At 46.3% G+C, this 19,531-nt stretch overlaps 2 protein-coding genes across 6 annotated transcripts; one reads left to right on the top strand and one right to left on the bottom strand.

The window, feature by feature from the left end:
* The first annotated feature begins 660 nt into the window (after positions 1-660).
* LOC106446250 lies at positions 661-4,651 on the top strand. Its single transcript, XM_013887948.3, has one exon. The coding sequence runs from the start codon at positions 661-663 to the stop codon at positions 4,339-4,341; it is 3,681 nt and encodes a 1,226-aa protein (XP_013743402.2). The 3' UTR covers positions 4,342-4,651.
* A 534-nt stretch (positions 4,652-5,185) lies between these two features.
* On the bottom strand, positions 5,186-8,593 carry LOC106404728. 5 transcript variants are annotated; one of them, XM_048745326.1, is made up of 4 exons: positions 8,033-8,593; positions 6,972-7,145; positions 6,324-6,895; positions 5,186-6,243 (listed from the first exon to the last, which is right to left on the bottom strand). In XM_048745326.1, exons 3-4 carry the CDS (start codon positions 6,816-6,818, stop codon positions 5,425-5,427), a joined length of 1,314 nt encoding a protein of 437 aa, XP_048601283.1. In that variant the 5' UTR covers positions 6,819-6,895; positions 6,972-7,145; positions 8,033-8,593; the 3' UTR covers positions 5,186-5,424. The 5 variants fall into 5 exon arrangements, with proteins under 5 accessions (XP_048601283.1, XP_048601282.1, XP_048601284.1 ...); XM_048745325.1 differs by having other exon boundaries at positions 6,324-7,145; XM_048745327.1 differs by lacking the exon at positions 8,033-8,593 and having other exon boundaries at positions 5,186-5,522; positions 5,604-6,243; positions 6,324-7,373.
* Between the last annotated feature and the right edge of the window lie 10,938 nt (positions 8,594-19,531).

Below are 19,531 nucleotides of genomic sequence, written 5' to 3'. Positions count from 1 at the left end.
CCCCAATCGAGCCCTGGCTCAAGGATCGATTACATCCTTGGAGGGTCCGATGTGTGTCAAGACTCCGTTAACTCTATTAAAAGTCACGTACGGAAAGCTGTGTCAAACACTCAGTCCAAACCGACCAAGCCTGAGTCTAACACTAAGATCTCTTTCTGGGAGAGTGAGACATTAGACCTCGATAGACCTCACGACGATGCCCTTGTCATAACATTAAATATAGCAGGGTACGAGGTACCTAAGCTCATGATCGACACCGGAAGCTCCGTCGATCTTATTTTCTACAACGCACTAAAGGGAATGGAAATAGACGACTACGAAATTGTCGACCAGAAATCCAACCTCGTAGGTTTCTCAGGTGAAACAGCCACCTCATTGGGAACAATTAAGCTCCCAATTATAGCTGGCGGAGTCATGAAAATGACCAACTTCATAGTTGTCGACAAACCATCCCCTTTCCACGCAATCCTCGGAAGGCCTTGGATTCATAAGATGAAAGCAGTAGCTTCAACTTATCACCAATGCGTGAAATTTCCAACAACCAACGGAATAGCTACCATACACGGTAGCCAAAAGATTTCAAGGATCTGTTACCTGGGAGGATTCGAGATCATAAAAGAATCCCCCCAATAGCAATTACAGATCCAGGAGAGTCGCGAAATGCAACGAAATATCCGAGGTCCCCCTAAGAACCTCACCGAAAAAGTTAGCATCGACGACTCAAATCCTGAGAAACAGGTGAGCATCGGATCCGAGCTACCTCTCGAAACCAAAAAGGAGCTCGTCGAATTCCTAAAACAGAATATCAAAACCTTTGCATGGACCACCAGCGACATGAAAGGCATAGATGCAAATGTCACCACTCATAAGCTCAATGTAGACCCTACTTTTAAACCGATCAAACAGAAACGTCGTAAGCTAGGTCTAGAAAAAGCCCAAGCTGTCAACGACGAGGTCGATCGACTAACAAAGGCCGGGTCCATCCGAGAGGTACAATACCCCGATTGGCTAGCTAACCCAGTGGTAGTAAAAAAGAAGAATGGGAAATGGAGAATCTGTGTAGACTTCACCGATTTAAACAAAGCCTGTCCTAAGGACAGCTTCCCGTTACCTCATATCGATCGTTTGGTCGAAGCAACGGCTGGACACCAGCTCTTGTCCTTTATGGATGCCTTTTCAGGATATAACCAGATTATGATGGATCCTGAGGATCAAGAGAAAACCGCATTCATAACTGAACGAGGAACCTATTGTTACAAGGTCATGCCGTTTGGTTTGAAAAACGCGGGAGCTACCTATCAAAGGTTAGTAAATAAAATGTTCGCTGGACAACTCGGAAAAACCATGGAAGTCTACATCGACGACATGTTAGTCAAATCCTCAAAGGGGGAGGACCACATCTCCCATCTAAGAGAATGTTTCGAAATCCTCAACAAATACGACATGAAGCTAAACCCAGCTAAGTGTACCTTCGGAGTACCTTCCGGCGAATTCCTAGGTTACCTCGTAACCGAAAGAGGCATCGAAGCCAACCCGAAACAAATAGCGACATTCCTGGAAATGCCATCACCTAAAACGACCAGAGAGGTACAAAGATTGACCGGACGGATCGCAGCACTAAATCGATTCATCTCCAGGTCCACCGATAAATGCCTTCCATTCTATAAACTTCTGAAAAATAATAAGAAGTTCTTATGGGATGAAAAGTGCGAAGAAGCCTTCAAACAGCTGAAGGCTTACCTCTCGGAACCTCCGATACTATCCAAACCTGTAGTAGGAGAACCACTGTACCTGTACCTCGCCGTGTCGGCAGCTGCAGTCAGCGGAGTGCTAGTACGAGAGGAACAAAACGAACAGAGACCTGTCTATTATACTAGCAAAAGCTTAATAGACGCCGAGACGAGATATCCCACCATGGAAAAACTAGCCCTAGCAGTCGTGACAGCTGCCAGGAAGCTGCGACCTTATTTCCAATCGCACTCGATCATCGTAATGACCTCACAACCATTACGGACGATTCTGCATAGCCCTAGCCAATCCGGACGATTAGCAAAATGGGCTATAGAGCTCAGCGAGTACGACATCGAGTACAGACCCCGAGCAGCAGCAAAAGCTCAGGTCCTCGCCGATTTCGTTATTGAGCTAGCATCCGAACATCTAGACCAGGAAACAGAGGTTCCGAAATGGAGCCTATACGTGGACGGAGCCTCGTCAAGGCAAGGCTCCGGTGTCGGTTTAAGACTAACCTCCTCAGCCGGAGAAACCATCGAACAATCCTATAGACTTGGATTTAACGCTTCCAACAACGAGGCCGAGTACGAAGCACTAATCGCTGGATTAAAGCTCGCCCTGAGCCTCGGAATTCGGGAGCTAAACGCCTACAGCGACTCGCAGCTGGTAGCTAGCCAGTTTCACGGGGAATACGAAACAAGGGACGAAAGAATGGGGGCATACCTCGAGGTCGTCCTAAACCTCACAAAGCAGTTTGACAAGTTCGAGCTAACGAGGATCCCACGAGGGGAGAACTCCTCAGCAGACGCGCTCGCCGCATTAGCTTCCACATCCGACCCTCTCGTAAAACGAATTATACCCGTGGAAGGAATCGAGAAGCCAAGTATCGACATAGCTACCAAGGCTGAGATGGATAGCAAACCAAAGGAAAAAATAGAGGATAACAGCCTCCCGACGGTAGCTACCCAAGTTTTCACGACATTCTGGTTCCCGAAAACTAGAACACGCAGCTTTAGAAAGCACACCTCCAGGAAAGCAACCCAGAACCCGGAAAACAACGACAAAAGTGAAGGTACTCACCGAAGTTCAGACTCCCTAGAGCCTAACTCTACGAGTACCTCCGGGGGCACCATCCAGACCTCGGAGCCACTTGTCTATAAAGTCCAAACAAGAAGCCGCACCGCTCTTAAAAACGCATCTAGGAACGCTACACAAACCACAGGGGATAACGAGGAAATTGGAGATATTCCTCAGAACCCAGAACCTACTCCAACGAATATCTCCGGGGGCACCACGGCACCAGGTCCCGAACAGGAATCTCCCTCCTCTCTTCACAACAAAGTTGTAGGGAGAGAAGACTGGAGAATACCGATCATGGATTACATCCTAGAGGGAAAAATTCCACCCAACAAGTGGGAGGCTCGAAAACTCAAAGCTTTAGCAGCAAGATACTGTATAATCGAGTCAGCCCTCCACAAACGAAGTGTCTCCGGACCTTACCTAAAATGCGTTCACGGCCTAGTAGCTATGAAACTCATGAAGGAAATGCACGACGGTTCCTGTGGAAACCATTCCGGAGGCAGAGCCTTAGCCATCCGAATAAAAAGACAAGGCTACTTCTGGCCTACCATTATCGCAGATTGTGAGGTCTACTCCTCATCGTGCGACAAATGCCAAAGGCATGCACCGATCATACACCAACCAGCGGAAAAGCTGTCTAACATATCAGCTCCCTACCCATTCATGAGGTGGTCTATGGACATTATAGGTCCATTAGTACCTTCAGGGAAAGGAAAGAAGTTACTAAACCTCCTGGTCCTAACCGACTACTTCACGAAATGGATTGAAGCTGAAGCTTTCCAACAAATAAACAGATTCGAGGTCGAAGGATTTGTTTGGAAAAACATCGTATGCAGGCATGGCGTCCCATACGAAATCGTAACCGACAATGGAGGACAGTTCATATCCCACGACTTCAAAAGTTTCTGCGATAAATGGAACATCCGCCTCACCTTCTCATCACCTCGGCGACCTCAAGGGAACGGACAGGCGGAGGCTGCCAACAAATCAGTTTTAGCAAACCTCAAGAAACGCCTAGGAGCCCAAAAGGAGCTTTGGTCGGAAAAACTACCCGAAGTACTATGGGCCTGCCGAACCACCCCACGAAAAGCTACAGAGGAAACTCCCTTCTCCTTAGCTTATGGGATGGAAGCTGTCGTCCCAGCAGAAACCACCGCAGGTAGCCTCAGACGGGAGCTCTGCACCTCAAATCCCGCAGCTAATAACCAGCTCCTGATGGATAGCCTCGACTTGATCGAGGAAAGACGAGACCAAGCCTTGCTTCGCATTCAAAATTATCAGCAAGCAATGGCACGACACTACAATTCCAAAGTAAGGCCCCGACAGTTCGCCGTAGGGGACCTAGTGCTTAGGAAAGTGTTCGAAGGAACAAAGGAACCGGGAGCTGGAAAGTTAGGAACCAACTGGGAAGGACCCTACCGAATTATCCACATAGTACGACCCGGAGTTTACAAACTCCAGAAGGTACGAACCGGGGTACCTGAAATCCGATCGTGGAATGCCACGAACCTCAAAAGATACTATCATTAGGTACCTAAAACCCCTGAACTACGTTTGGCTTGATCCCTTGACTGGGTACGTAGGCAACTCCGTCATGAGTGCAGCCCCAACCTCTTCTCACCAACCTCCTCACCTAAGCCAAAGGGGCAGGTGTTACCAAGAACACTTAGCCTAAAAATAGTTACTGTGTAAATAATCTGAATCATGTATTCTCTGATATCTGATATTAATAAAACGATTGATTCAGTTTCATAAACATCAAAGGTCTTAAAACCCTCCAAGAAAATTTAGGTCCCCCTAAATCGGGACCTAAGCTCAACAATCTCGAATACATTCAGGTCCCTAAAACCTGAACCTAAGGTCTTAAAATCCTTAATACACCCAAAGGTCTTAAAATCCTTAACATAAACTAAGGTCTTAAAATCCTTAACAATCAGCAAGGTCTTAAAATCCTTAACATAAACTAAGGTCTTAAAATCCTTAACAATCAGCAAGGTCTTAAAATCCTTAACAATCAACCAGGTCCTAAAATCCTAATCAAAACCAAAAGGTCTTGAAACCCTTATCAAAATCGAAAAGTCTTAAAATCCTAAAGAATCAGGAAAATCCCGAAATTCCTCAATTCCATCCGTTAAACTTCAAAGGCCTCGAAGTCCTTCGAATTAACTCAGGTCCCTATGAATCTAAATCCAGGTTCCTACGAACCTGAACAACCAGGTCCCAGAACCTTTCGAATCGGACTCAGGTCCCCGAGCTAAAATCAAGAACTTCTCTTTAAGGTTATCACGACCGAATATCCATTAAGCTAAATGCTTATCATAAATAAAGACTAAAGGTCCTAATCCGACTCAACGATGACGGCACACAACTCATCTGAGATTCGCAATCACTATGATTAAATGAAACGAGGTTAAGTTCAAAAACTTAAAACAGAAATAATAGCCACGATTTAAACATAAGAAAGGGTTTAAAAACCTCCCCAGGCTATTGAAATCCAGCAAGCGTTAAGGTTTAAAGGCCTCCTCAGGCACTAAGTCACAAAACATAACGAAACAAAGCCCTTAGGCCGAAGTCTTAAAAACACAAAACATAAAGTTAAAAGAGCCGTAGCTCTCAATCTTCCTTCTCTTCCTGAATCGGATCACCAGCACCGGCAGGAACTCCCTCATCGACCACATTGCCGTCACCTCCTATTGCTGCCTCGACTGGAGCTAAGTCAGGAGCCATCAAACCCAAATTAGAGCCATACTCCCCAGAAAAGGATGGATTAAACATGTTAATCTCGAAAGTACCTGAACTCTCCGAGATCTGGGGAAGAGGAAGCTTGCTGACCGAGAAGTCAGAGACTTGAGCCTTCTCATACGCAGTTGTCGCTTCTGGTAATAAGGCCACCAATTGGTTGTACTCCTCTTCAACGCTTTGGATCTTGTTGTTCAGCATATCCTTCAAGAGGTCGGCATTAGCTTGGAGCTCCTGAGCGTACACCAAAGCGTCGACCTCATCTTTCTTCCTAGCAAACTTCTCCTTAACACAGACCAGGATCTTGCCGTAAGCTTCGGCGACTTCTTTCTTCCCTTCCCTGACAGCCAGCTTGACTTCAGCTTCCTTGTTCTTCTGGCTATCCCGGGATGAGGCAATGAGCTCACGTACTTGATGCTCAGCTATCTTTCGAGCAGCCTCTAAATCATTGATCCTCCTGCTCTTCACCTGGATATCGAGCTTTTGACTCTCGATCTCTCCTTGCTGAGCATCGGCCTTCGAGCCTAGCCTCGTCACTTCGGCTTCGAGTTCAGAAATTCGAACCCGGGCTTGGTCAAGATCGGTTTTGGCTGCCTTAACCATCTCGGTAACCTCAGCAAGTTCACCAGCATTGGGGGCAGCACACAGAGCATTCTCAAACCTGAGCTGGGCCCTGTTAACAGCCCCAGCCAACTGCAATAAATCCAAAGAAATATATATATATATCATCGTCTCCAAAGAATGTAAACAAATAACAGATAGAGATCACGTACCTGACCCATACAGTGGGCAATATCGAGATACTCATCTCGGTTAGTCAGGTCCTTGAGCGCTGGAAGGGGACATCCCACGCTCTTCAGGTGCCTCATTATCGCAGCTAGGCCCCAAGAGTCATCCAGGATCGACCCAGGCTTCGAATGGGTAAAGCTCCACCCAACAGTCCCTCCTCTAGAGGACGAGGAAGAAGAACGGATGGAAGCTCCGCCCTGATCGATCCTGGGCCTCTTGTGTCTCGACGGCTCGATCTCAGAGGTACCCTTCGGAGCCTGGTAGTCAGCCTCCGGCACCTGGACCTCAGGGAGAGGAGCAGCATCCTGAGCTACAACCTCAGTTGGAGTAGTCTCGACAACAGGTTTGGATCCTCCGTCGTCCAAAACTTCCTTCATTGAGATAAGGAACGATCCTCCTTGGTTCCTGTCGCTTCCACGAGAAGCACTGGCAGCTTTAGAGGGGTTACCCCTAGAACGGAATGACGGTCGCAGAGTCATGTCACCTGGCTGAGACTTTTCAGTTCCCGAAGCACTAGCACCAGTTGAGATCGATACAACCGAATCGCCTGCCGAAACTGGAACAATGGAAATCCTTAAGTTTAAAAACTTCAAAGCGATAAAATCATTGAAAAGGTTCGGACAAGAACTCACTCTCAAGGTTCTCAGCAGGAATGGGATCTTGGAAAGAGGCGTTGTAGGTATCTGGGAATCTGGCTGCACTTATTCGAGAAGTGGTGTAGGCCACCCAGGTACAGGGACTCTGTTGCAACTTGCGGTATAGAGCCCTGGTGAGCTTGGTAGAGAGCTTCGGGGGATCTTCGATTTCTGCAAGTAAATCAGAGCAAAAGGTTACTCGGCCATAAATGAATAAAACGAAAAAAGCATATCCCTAGAATTCCTAACCAGATGGATTAGTCCAAGTGACCCTAAGGTTCCGACCCACAGGAACCGTCGAAGGATCAACTTTAACGTAAAAATACTTCTTCCTCCAGTCATCATCACTACTAGAGAATCTGAAGATAACATGATTGGGACGACTAGGGAGGTAGTAGGTCCCGGTACCACCCTCCTTAGAGGCGCTTTCCTTCAGGGAAAAGAGGCTCATAAGTTCGGTAAGACCGACGCTAACCCCCTCCTCTTTGGACCTAGTGATAAAGCCGTTTATCACCCGGATAACCGAGGGACAGAGTTGGGAAAGGGCTAACTGATAATGATCTAGTAGATCAAGCAGTAGGGTCGGAAGAGGAAATCTCAAGTGAGACTTGGAGATGTACTTCTCATGGCAACAGAACCAACCCTCCGGAGCGGTCTCGGGGGTTTCGTCAGAATTACAGGCACGGCCAAGCTCCTTTTGGGCGAGAGCTTGAACCATGAGGTTAACCACGTCTTGATTTTTCAGCAACGAAGGCGAGTGAGGACTGCTCCCACTAGAATCGTCTTTCTTCTTCCGTTTAGAAACTCTGGTCGCGATTGCCTCCCTGGCTGTCTTTTTCCCCTTCCTCATCTTGGCTCCGATTTCTTGCTTAACTTTCAGTAGTTTAGCTCCAGAAGCAGAGGGAGGCATCCCGGATTCCCCGGAACCTTCTTTCGGATGATCCATAGTATGGGAAGGTTAAGGAGAAAATCGATTGCAAGGTTTGGGAGAGAATTTGCAGAGAAAAGTAACGAGGAAGATAAAAAAAATCGCAGTAAAATAAAGAGAGAGAAGTTACCTTGAAAACCGAACGGAGGCGTGGAGAAAGTGGAAGGCTAGCAGTTAATGTTCACCGCTTTATATCCCATCACCTCTCGAGATTCGGAAAAGTCATTTCAAACCCTCTCCATCTGAACCATAGATTCTGCCAAACGTAATAAAGACCGTTAGATCGAGTAAGCTGAATCTAAATAGGATAAGAACTAATCATTATCTTAACGAAAAGATAAGATCGATAGCTAGATTCTAGCTTCCGAGACAAAGGATTTTATTCGGAAGCTGGGGGCAACTGTTGGACCCGAATATGACCCTCAGGTGAGGTACCGATAAGCGTGAGCTAGCATGTGGGTTGCGATAAGCCCATCATAACAAAGGGAGCTGAAAGCCGAGCTGACGACTGGACCTGGGAGACATCATAGCAGAGGTCACGACAGAAAGTGAGCTAACACCTTAAGAGACTCGGTCAAGAGGAGCCTAAAGCGAGCTCCGTAATTGAAGCCAAATATCTAGGAGAACAGTTGAAGGGTTGCCAACGAAACCTAGACTATATAAAGATGGAGAAGATAAAAGACAAGGGATCTCTTTTCCATATATCAACTTTTGTACTAGATTAAAAGCATTACGTATTCTTTAGCAGTCATCTCAAGATACATTCTTTTGTATTCATCATCTTTCAACTCATCAATAAAATCATATTCATTCTTCAAGTTTATTTACGGGATTCAGCCCACGATTCTCATTCATCTCTCTTGACCTAACCTAAATCTAAGAAGTGAAACCTTGTCTCTCACAGAAATGACATGGATATAGGATAAAGGAGTGTATAAACTAAAATATTAAAAATTCAAAACCTCTTTGACACAAATTCCAATACACTCCGTGTGGCGAGTCCCTGCTCGCTTTTCCGGCGAGAATCCTGCGTCTGAAGCTGCCGGCGAACCCCCAGACCCACCTCTCATCCCCCCCCCCCCCCGACCCTCCTGATCCCTCTTCTCTCCTTTCACCACACAATTTCCCTTCACTTTCTGATGCCAAAACTATTCTCAAACCTTCCAACTACAAATCTGTAATTGTTCTTTCTACAGTACGTAAAGGAACTCAACCTTCTACTGCAGGAGCTCACAAAGCTATCTGCTGAAACTACCTCCTCAACTGAGCTTGTGGCAGATGCTCCTACAATTTCTACTACAACTGTTCCAGATCTGTGCTTTGGAACAATCACTGCTCCTCAATCTGGAACTGAGCCAAACCCTAACCTTAATTTCACAATACTACCTCTGCAATCCTCATCCCCTATCCAAACTAATAAAGCCTCTTCCACAACTCCCCTGTTACCAAGCCATAACCTCTCTAAACAGCCTGAAACTAGCCAACACCCTACCCATAATAAACCCTCTCCCACGACCTCTCCACCAACTTTAGTTGAGAAAATCCATCTCTCCGAGAACAATACTCTTCGTCGTCTTGCTCTGGTTGCTCCGTCAGGAAGGCCTCGAGTCCTAATCCTTGATTCTGTGTTACAAAAAGAAGCAGAATTACACAAGGATTTTATCATTTGCTACTTTAATGGTAAAGCTCCACCTTTCAACCAGATTCAAAGTGTGTTTAATCACATGTGGGGGAAAGGAAAGCGTCTTGAAATACACAACAACCCTCTCAATCACTCAGCTATTGTTAGGATTCAAAGCGAGTACCTTAGGCAGAAGATCTTGGAAAAGAACATCTGGTATGTAGGTGATTCAATGTTCCATACTGCTCAGTGGTCCTTTGCCCATTCCAAAGCTACTCCACCGCTAAAGGCCACCTAGATCTGGGCCCACCTCACCGGAGTTCCGTTGGACCTGAGGCACGATGAAGGCATGAGCTTAGTTGCAGGTTTAGTTGGAGAACCAAAAGAAACTGATGACTTCACTAAGAACTTAGTAAGTCTCACCTTATCTCATGTAAAGGTGGAGGTTGATCTAACTAAACCGCTACCTTCTATCGTTGAGTTTGAAAAGGAAGATGGTGAAGTTGTTGAGGTCTCGGTTCATTACCCATGAGTACCTCCAACCTGCTCTCATTGCCATGAGCTTGGCCACATAGTGAGAAACTGTCTTTTGTATACTCTTCCTCCTGCTGAAACAGAAGCTGCAAAGAAAAAATAAACTGTGGCTAAGGAGTCTACTAAGAAAAGTAAAAAATATCGACCAGTATCTCAAACTACTGTTTCTATCACTGCTCAGTCGACGCCACCTATAGCAGAGTCTGATTTGCCTTATCATCCTTCTAACCTTGTTTTGGAAATGGCCTCTGTCATGTCCCCGATTCTGGATAGGATCGTCCGGACGGACTGCGGTGCGTGGAAATGCACCAGTATGGTCATATGGCCCAAAGACAAGCGTGTCATAGCCTGGAAGTAAGGTTAAGGGCATCAGGAAGCTAAGGCATAGCTAATCCAAGAAGGAGACAAGCTCAAAGGAGCTGGACAAGCGAGCTGGTAGCTGGACAAGATCCAGGTGAAGCTCGATGAAGTGAGTGATCAGAATGGATCATGGGAAAACTAAGTCTAGGTCTGGAAATTGACCAAGGGACTTAGAAGGATTGAAGAAGATAAAGGAAACAAGCTGGACATACTGTATAACAGCTGGGCGATGCAGTAAGCAAGCTCGACCAGCTAGGTGAAGTGTAGTGCAGCTCAGTGTAGCTCACTGAAGAGTGTGTCAGCTCCCTGAGCTAGATGGACTAGCTCACTCAGCTGGGACAGCTGGGGATCAGCTCAACTCAGCTGGACTGAGTGTTCAAGTCATGGGCAGTTGGGCCGGGTCTGGACAGTGGCCGGGCCATGTGGGTGACCCGTGTGTGCCGATGGGCTGGTGGGCTCTTGGGATTGAGCCAGGGGCGTGGGCAATCAGTCTGGGCCTTGTTTGGCCTTGTCCAGGAGTGGATTGGCAGTTCCAGGGCGTGTGGTAACTGCCAGAGGCGAAAGGGTGTGATCTGGACCATTGATTTAACTCAATGGCCAGGATTGAAACCGAAGGGATGGAATGGTTAAAAAGTAACCACCCCTTCTTCTATAAAAGTCAGGCAAGTCCGTGCCTTTGCAGGCACACCAGGGGCTTCCTTCTACACCCTGAAACACAAAGAAAACCAGAGAAAAAGAGAGAGAGAGTCGGATTGCTCCATCCAAGATCAAGAGTGGTGTGAAGGCAGCAAAGAGGCAGTTTTGTGGGCAATCACAAGGGGAGTTGAGATCGACCCTTTGATGGTGATTGATCCTGGATGATCATTTCCTAGGCTTCCTCTGTGCCCTGGGAACACACTCAAATGGTCAGGAGGGAAGGGAGAAGGCCGGACTCCACTCTCAATGGCATGAACAGCCTTAAGGGCAGATGTGTGTAGAAAGGCAGTTTCATGGGCACTGAAGGGGGAAGTGATGGACGACCCTGTGAGGATGTTTGATCATGGATGATCACATCCTGGGCTTCCTCTGTGTCTTGGGAACACACGCAATTAACCAGGAGAGAAGGGAGAAGGCCAGACTCCACTCTTACAGGCCAAGACAGCCTTGAAGGCGGATGCAGTGTAGAAACTGGTTTCATGGAAGTTCCATGGATGGGAAGTTGGTGCGACCCTTGAATAGATCTTATCAATACTGGAGGTATGTGATAGGACAATGATGGAGGCGTGCCCTGGAGGAGCATGGCCGTCCATGATAAGGGAAGGCACATGATCTAATCAGATCATGTATAAGGTAACCGGTTTTATGATTACCTTTTGAATTACAATTCTGTTGACTGTGGAATTGATCATGGCCAAGTATGGCACGTCCTTGAGGAATATATATATTATGAATGATTATGGTGTAGTCTGTTGGATCAGACTTGATGACACTGAACCATGGCTTGGCCGGTTCAGAAGAACCCTCCATGGCCTTGGTTTGGCAGCTAAGTCGGATCTCCTACTTCCTGATGGATTTATGGCGATCTGACTTTGGAATCCTCTTAGTGGTGAATTATCATGAATTATCATGGTATTTGGGGATTTTTATCTAATTGATTTCGAGATGGTCAAGGTGGCCGGTGGGGCTGTTCTAGGTCAAGATCTATAGGATCGAGATCGGTTCTTGGAATTCTGACTTGACCATTCTCTTAGTTAAGATTTATCATGAATTATCATGAATCCTAATGAGTTTTTAGGGATTGATTTAGAGATGGTCCCTCGGGCCGGTTTGGTTGATCTTGGCCGAGATCTAGGGGCTGGAGGCCGGTTCTGGGAAATCCGATTGGACCATTCTCTTAGTTATGATTTATCATGAATTGTCATGAATTTTAATTGATTTTTGGATCACATTTGAAATCGGCCAGATTTGGGTTTAATGAGAAAATGATCGGTTAGTTATGGAACCAGCCATGCAATGATAGATCCTTGTGTTAGGTTATCGGATCATATGCTTGTGTATTGTGAAATGTTTGTCACTTATGATTATTGATCATAAGGAATGTTAGTTATCAACCTTGGGTTGGTAAGCTATGTGCAAAGCATTGGCTATGTTTTTGGAGCAGGTTTGCTTGCGGTCGAAATTGCACCTGAGGGCATATTGGGGTCAGATCCTTGTGTTAGGATATCTGATCATATGTTTGTGTGCTGGAACATATTGTCACTTATGATATTGATCATAAGGAATTGCTGGTTATCAACCTTGGTGTTGGTAAGGCAGGCCGTGTGTGATCTGATCATGGGTAAGGATGGACGACCTGATCCTTGGATGATGGATCAAGGTGTCTGATCTGATTGATCAAAGGATGCACCGGTGGTAAGAGCAACACTAATCAGGTTCAGTGGGACATGGTTCCATGACTGATTAGGAAGTGTGAAGACTCATCAGTTCTGAGTCATGTGGGGTGGTTGGTTGATTGACTCAGGATCTGATGGGCATTGTTAGTCCATGAGCTGGACTTGGTATCATAAGTTGATAAGGCAAAAAGGATGTGGGACAGTGCATGAGCCGGTAAGGGCCAGATGCATGTCCTTAGCTGTTTGAAGACTTCTCAAGGGTTACTTATGTCTGTGGGGATGGTTGGCTGAATGACTAAGTACCCAAGAGAAGAGTTTATGAAGGTATAAGGGAGTTGGACGAGTGGACGGGGAGCTGGGCAAGGCTACCTCGCAGCTCGATCAGCTGGTTTATGAGTTCATTCAGCTAGTGTAGCTGGGCCGATGAGCTAACAAGCTCCGTGGATGTGGCAAAGGTATGATCTAGCAATGTTGCATAGATCTAGATAGAATGGTTAAGTAGATATTATTCCGCTGCGTATGTGTTGTATTGATCTAGCTAGGGAATGACTAAGGTAGTCTTGAGCTAGGATCTGAGTTAGCCCTCGCCAATGGGCGATATTTTAAATAAAGGGCAAAATTTTTAGAGGTTCGGTCTGGGTATGGACTGAGCGACGTGAGGCATCGACCGCGGCCTAGTCGGCCGGGATCGGGTCTTACAAGTTGGTATCAGAGCATGCTTGATCCTGTTACGGACAGTGCTCAAAGATGTTGAGTTCCAAACCGAAATTATTTCTGAAAACTGAGATGACTTGGAACCTTAGTTGTGGTGAGCCAAGTGAGAGTTGAGGTAAGTTTGGGTTTCATGCTTGTGAACGGGGAAGTTCCAAGATGAGCCGGCTTAGCCAAGATACACTCTTCCACGGCAAGACCCTGAAAACATAAAGGTTAGTTTATCTAGTTATTTGGGAATAATGGACGGATTGGATGATGGAGCAATGCAAGATCTTTGTATGGACGACCTGGACAAAGGAAGTAACATGGACCAGAGAGTGGCTTAGGTTGAAAGAAACGTGCAGCACTCTCTTGGAGGTAAATGTTATCCCTTGGTGGCCGTTCAAAACAAGTGAGCATATGCAATGTTCATGTTAGTCTAAGGGAGACGCTACATGGCTAGTACATGAGTGGGCTTGTGATCAGATGGATCAGCTTGGACTCAGTGTAAGTCAAGGTAGGATTCCTTAAGATTGAATGAATGGAATGGATCAATTCCAAGAGGAATTGGAAACACGATGTTAAGTATCTTAGTATGATGAGGATTGAGGTATACTATAAACACTTTTGTGAATGGTATGGGACGTTCACAAATGTGTGATGCTTTGGAGAATGGTATGGGACATTTTCCAAATGTGTGATCAAACCGAGATCCTACTCATCTAAGTACTTAATGATCGGTGGTGATCTTGGATAGGCCGATGCCTATAGATCTGATTGTGGTGATCTTGGATAGGCCGATGCCTATAGATCTGATTGTGGTGATCTTGGATAGGCCGATGCCTATAGATCTGATTGTGGTGATCTTGGATAGGCCGATGCCTATAGATCTGATTGTGGTGATCTTGGATAGGCCGATGCCTATAGATCTGATTGTGGTCCCCCTCAAGCATCATGGAGTGATCTTGGGCATGGACTGGTTGGGAAAGTATCGGGCAACTCTAGATTGTCACCTGGGAAGGGTGCAACTTGAGAACGAGTTTGGACCCCGATTAAGTACCAAGGAATCAAGCCAACCTCTTGTAGTTTGGTGGTTTCAGCAGTCCAATAGAACGGATGCTTGGAAATGGTTGTGAGGCCTTTTGGCTACCATTTACACTGATGAGGTTGTAGGGGCCTGTGACCCAGAGGGTATACCGTTGGTTCGGGAATTTCAGAATGTGTTTGGGGCACTACAGGGCATTCCCCCTGATAGGGCTGACCCATTCATCATTGAATTGGAACCTGGAACGGCCCCATTATCTAAAAGTCCATATAGAATGGCACCAGCTCAGATGGCAGAGCTGAAGAAGCAACTTGAGGAGTTGCTTGAGAAGGGGTTCATATGCCCTAGTGTATTGCCTTGGGGAGCACCAGTTCTTTTTGTGAAACAGAAAGATGGTAGCTTCAGGCTGTGTATTGATTGAGACGGTTGAGTCCCTGAGTGGACCAGAACCGTAATATGATCAAGTCCGGTAAGGGACGAGGATCAGGACACGACCTACTCGGAGATGGACCTATGGTCGGAATGCACGGTCGAGTCCTTGAGTGGACCAGGACCGGAATATGATCACGTCCTAAATGGACCAGGATCGAAATATGACAAAGTCCAGTGATGGACAGAAGTAAAGTTAAGGTGGTTTAGTCTAGTAGGGACTAAGATCGCAATATGGCCAAGCTAGAAAAGGCTGTGGTCGGTTAAGGGATGATCCAGTACGATTAGGCTGGAAATCATAAACCTTAGTGTCCGGGAAGGACATAAGGAAACAAAACAATCTGTTAGGACTTGTGGTACAACAAGCGGCCTAAAGATTGGAACGAGTTCATTAAGACTTGACTGATACATTGAGTGGCTTGGAGATTGGGTAAATCTACTAAGACTCGGGTATGCAGTAAGTTTTTAGGGACTGAAGATGATCTAGTCATGGACTAGGGTCAGAGAGTAAGAGACTTGGTGTCTACCAGGACCCCAACCTGGAGAGTTGGGTCAGTGACACAAGTCATGTCTTTGTATGGGTGCTTGATGGACCACTTGATAAGATTTTGGGTTAAATATCTATCAAGTGGGGGAGACTTGTTGTGTATATGATGACCAGGACGTGGTCAGTGAGAAGGAACAAGGTGGGAGATGCAACGAATTGGTTAGAAAGAACCAATTGAGCATGCTCCATGTTCCGGGTATAAAGGAGTTCGTATGGAACCTTTGTCATGAGACAAGAGGTTAACACCACTGGATTCGAGGACGAATCCTTCGTAAGTGGGGGAGACTTGTCATGTCCCCGATTCTGGATAGGATCGTCCGGACGGACTGCGGTGCGTGGAAATGCACCAGTATGGTCATATGGCCCAAAGACAAGCGTGTCATAGCCTGGAAGTAAGGTTAAGGGCATCAGGAAGCTAAGGCATAGCTAATCCAAGAAGGAGACAAGCTCAAAGGAGCTGGACAAGCGAGCTGGTAGCTGGACAAGATCCAGGTGAAGCTCGATGAAGTGAGTGATCAGAATGGATCATGGGAAAACTAAGTCTAGGTCTGGAAATTGACCAAGGGACTTAGAAGGATTGAAGAAGATAAAGGAAACAAGCTGGACACAGTGTATAACAGCTGGGCGATGCAGTAAGCAAGCTCGACCAGCTAGGTGAAGTGTAGTGCAGCTCAGTGTAGCTCACTGAAGAGTGTGTCAGCTCCCTGAGCTAGATGGACTAGCTCACTCAGCTGGGACAGCTGGGGATCAGCTCAACTCAGCTGGACTGAGTGTTCAAGTCATGGGCAGTTGGGCCGGGTCTGGACAGTGGCCGGGCCATGTGGGTGACCCGTGTGTGCCGATGGGCTGGTGGGCTCTTGGGATTGAGCCAGGGGCGTGGGCAATCAGTCTGGGCCTTGTTTGGCCTTGTCCAGGAGTGGATTGGCAGTTCCAGGGCGTGTGGTAACTGCCAGAGGCGAAAGGGTGTGATCTGGACCATTGATTTAAATCAATGGCCAGGATTGAAACCGAAGGGATGGAATGGTTAAAAAGTAACCACCAAAAAGTAACCACCCCTTCTTCTATAAAAGGCAGGCAAGTCCGTGCCTTTGCAGGCACACCAGGGGCTTCCTTCTACACCCTGAAACACAAAGAAAACCAGAGAAAAAGAGAGAGAGAGTCGGATTGCTCCATCCAAGATCAAGAGTGGTGTGAAGGCAGCAAAGAGGCAGTTTTGTGGGCAATCACAAGGGGAGTTGAGATCGACCCTTTGATGGTGATTGATCATGGATGATCATGTCCTAGGCTTCCTCTGTGCCCTGGGAACACACTCAAATGGTCAGGAGGGAAGGGAGAAGGCCGGACTCCACTCTCAATGGCATGAACAGCCTTAAGGGCAGATGTGTGTAGAAAGGCAGTTTCATGGGCACTGAAGGGGGAAGTGATGGACGACCCTGTGAGGATGTTTGATCATGGATGATCACATCCTGGGCTTCCTCTGTGTCTTGGGAACACACGCAATTAACCAGGAGAGAAGGGAGAAGGCCAGACTCCACTCTTACAGGCCAAGACAGCCTTGAAGGCGGATGCAGTGTAGAAACTGGTTTCATGGAAGTTCCATGGATGGGAAGTTGGTGCGACCCTTGAATAGATCTTATCAATACTGGAGGTATGTGATAGGACAATGATGGAGGCGTGCCCTGGAGGAGCATGGCCGTCCATGATAAGGGAAGGCACATGATCTAATCAGATCATGAATAAGGTAACCGGTTTTATGATTACCTTTTGAATTACAATGCTGTTGACTGTGGAATTGATCATGGCCAAGTATGGTACGTCCTTGAGGAATATATATATTATGAATGATTATGGTGTAGTCTGTTGGATCAGACTTGATGACACTGAACCATGGCTTGGCCGGTTCAGAAGAACCCTCCATGGCCTTGGTTTGGCAGCTAAGTCGGATCTCCTACTTCCTGATGGATTTATGGCGATCTGACTTTGGAATCCTCTTAGTGGTGAATTATCATGAATTATCATGGTATTTGGGGATTTTTATCTAATTGATTTCGAGATGGTCAAGGTGGCCGGTGGGGCTGTTCTAGGTCAAGATCTATAGGATCGAGATCGGTTCTTGGAATTCTGACTTGACCATTCTCTTAGTTAAGATTTATCATGAATTATCATGAATCCTAATGAGTTTTTAGGGATTGATTTAGAGATGGTCCCTCGGGCCGGTTTGGTTGATCTTGGCTGAGATCTAGGGGCTGGAGGCCGGTTCTGGGAAATCCGATTGGACCATTCTCTTAGTTATGATTTATCATGAATTGTCATGAATTTTAATTGATTTTTGGATCACATTTGAAATCGGCCAGATTTGGGTTTAATGAGAAAATGATCGGTTAGTTATGGAACCAGCCATGCAATGATAGATCCTTGTGTTAGGTTATCGGATCATATGCTTGTGTATTGTGAAATGTTTGTCACTTATGATTATTGATCATAAGGAATGTTAGTTATCAACCTTGGGTTGGTAAGCTACGTGCAAAGCATTGGCTATGTTTTTGGAGCAGGTTTGCTTGCGGTCGAAATTGCACCTGAGGGCATATTGGGGTCAGATCCTTGTGTTAGGATATCTGATCATATGTTTGTGTGCTAGAACATATTGTCACTTATGATATTGATCATAAGGAATTGCTGGTTATCAACCTTGGTGTTGGTAAGGCAGGCCGTGTGTGATATGATCATGGGCAAGGATAGACGACCTGATCCTTGGATGATGGATCAAGGTGTCTGATCTGATTGATCAAAGGATGCACCGGTGGTAAGAGCAACCCTAATCAGGTTCAGTGGGACATGGTTCCATGACTGATTAGGAAGTATGAAGACTCATCAGTTCTGAGTCATGTGGGGTGGTTGGTTCATTGACCCAGGATCTGATGGGCATTGTTAGTCCATGAGCTGGACTTGGTATCATAAGTTGATAAGGCAAAAAGGATGTGGGACAGTGCATGAGCCGGTAAGGGCCAGATGCATGTCCTTAGCTGTTTGAAGACTTCTCAAGGGTTACTTATGTCTGTGGGGATGGTTGGCTGAATGACTAAGTACCCAAGAGAAGAGTTTATGAAGGTATAAGGGAGTTGGACGAGTGGACGGGGAGCTGGGAAAGGCTACCTCGCAGCTCGATCAGCTGGTTTATGAGTTCATTCAGCTAGTGTAGCTGGGCCGATGAGCTAACAAGCTCCGTGGATGTGGCAAAAGTATGATCTAGCAATGTTGCATAGATCTAGATAGAATGGTTAAGTAGATATTATTCCGTTGCGTATGTGTTGTATTGATCTAGCTAGGGAATGACTAAGGTAGTCTTGAGCTAGGATCTGAGCTAGCCCTCGCCAATGGGCGATATTTTAAATAAAGGGCAAAATTTTTAGAGGTTCGGTCTGGGTATGGACTGAGCGACGTGAGGCATCGACCGCGGCCTAGTCGGCCGGGATCGGGTCTTACAGCCTCCATCGCCCAAACTCCTACACCCTCTTTACCCATCACCACTCATCCTCCTCACCCACCTCAAAACCCAATGAACCCCTCAACCCTGTCACTGAACTGCCTTGTTTTAAATCCCTCTAACACCCGCCAGTTTCCAGAAAACCTTACCTCCATTTTAACACCCGAGCCAACCACTAGACCATCTTTAAAAAGATCCCGCTCCTCTCCTACTCTCTCTCTCCGCCTTTATCCTCCAACCCAAACCCCTTCTCTCAGACTTTGGCCCTTTTTGATCCTCCCTTTTCCAACCCTCCTGATCCGATCTCTTTTTCTCAAAAACTAATCTTTTTGTTTCTAGAGGTTCTTCCATTCCTTTGGAGGATTCTCTTTGCTCTTCTCAATGAGTGTTAAACTCTTTTTTTGGAATGTTCGAGGTCTAAATGACCCGGCAAAACATAGACCTTTTGTATCTTGGCTTAATATAAACAAACTTGTCTTCGGAGCCATTCTTGAAACACATATTAAGCAGCCTTTTTTTAGCCCTATCTTATCTTCAATCTGCC

Source organism: Brassica napus, chromosome C1 (genome assembly GCF_020379485.1).
Source record: "Brassica napus cultivar Da-Ae chromosome C1, Da-Ae, whole genome shotgun sequence".
NCBI classification, from domain to species: domain Eukaryota; kingdom Viridiplantae; phylum Streptophyta; class Magnoliopsida; order Brassicales; family Brassicaceae; genus Brassica; species Brassica napus.
Note: the sequence above shows the minus strand (reverse complement) of the source record. Positions and strands in the feature narration are given on the sequence as shown.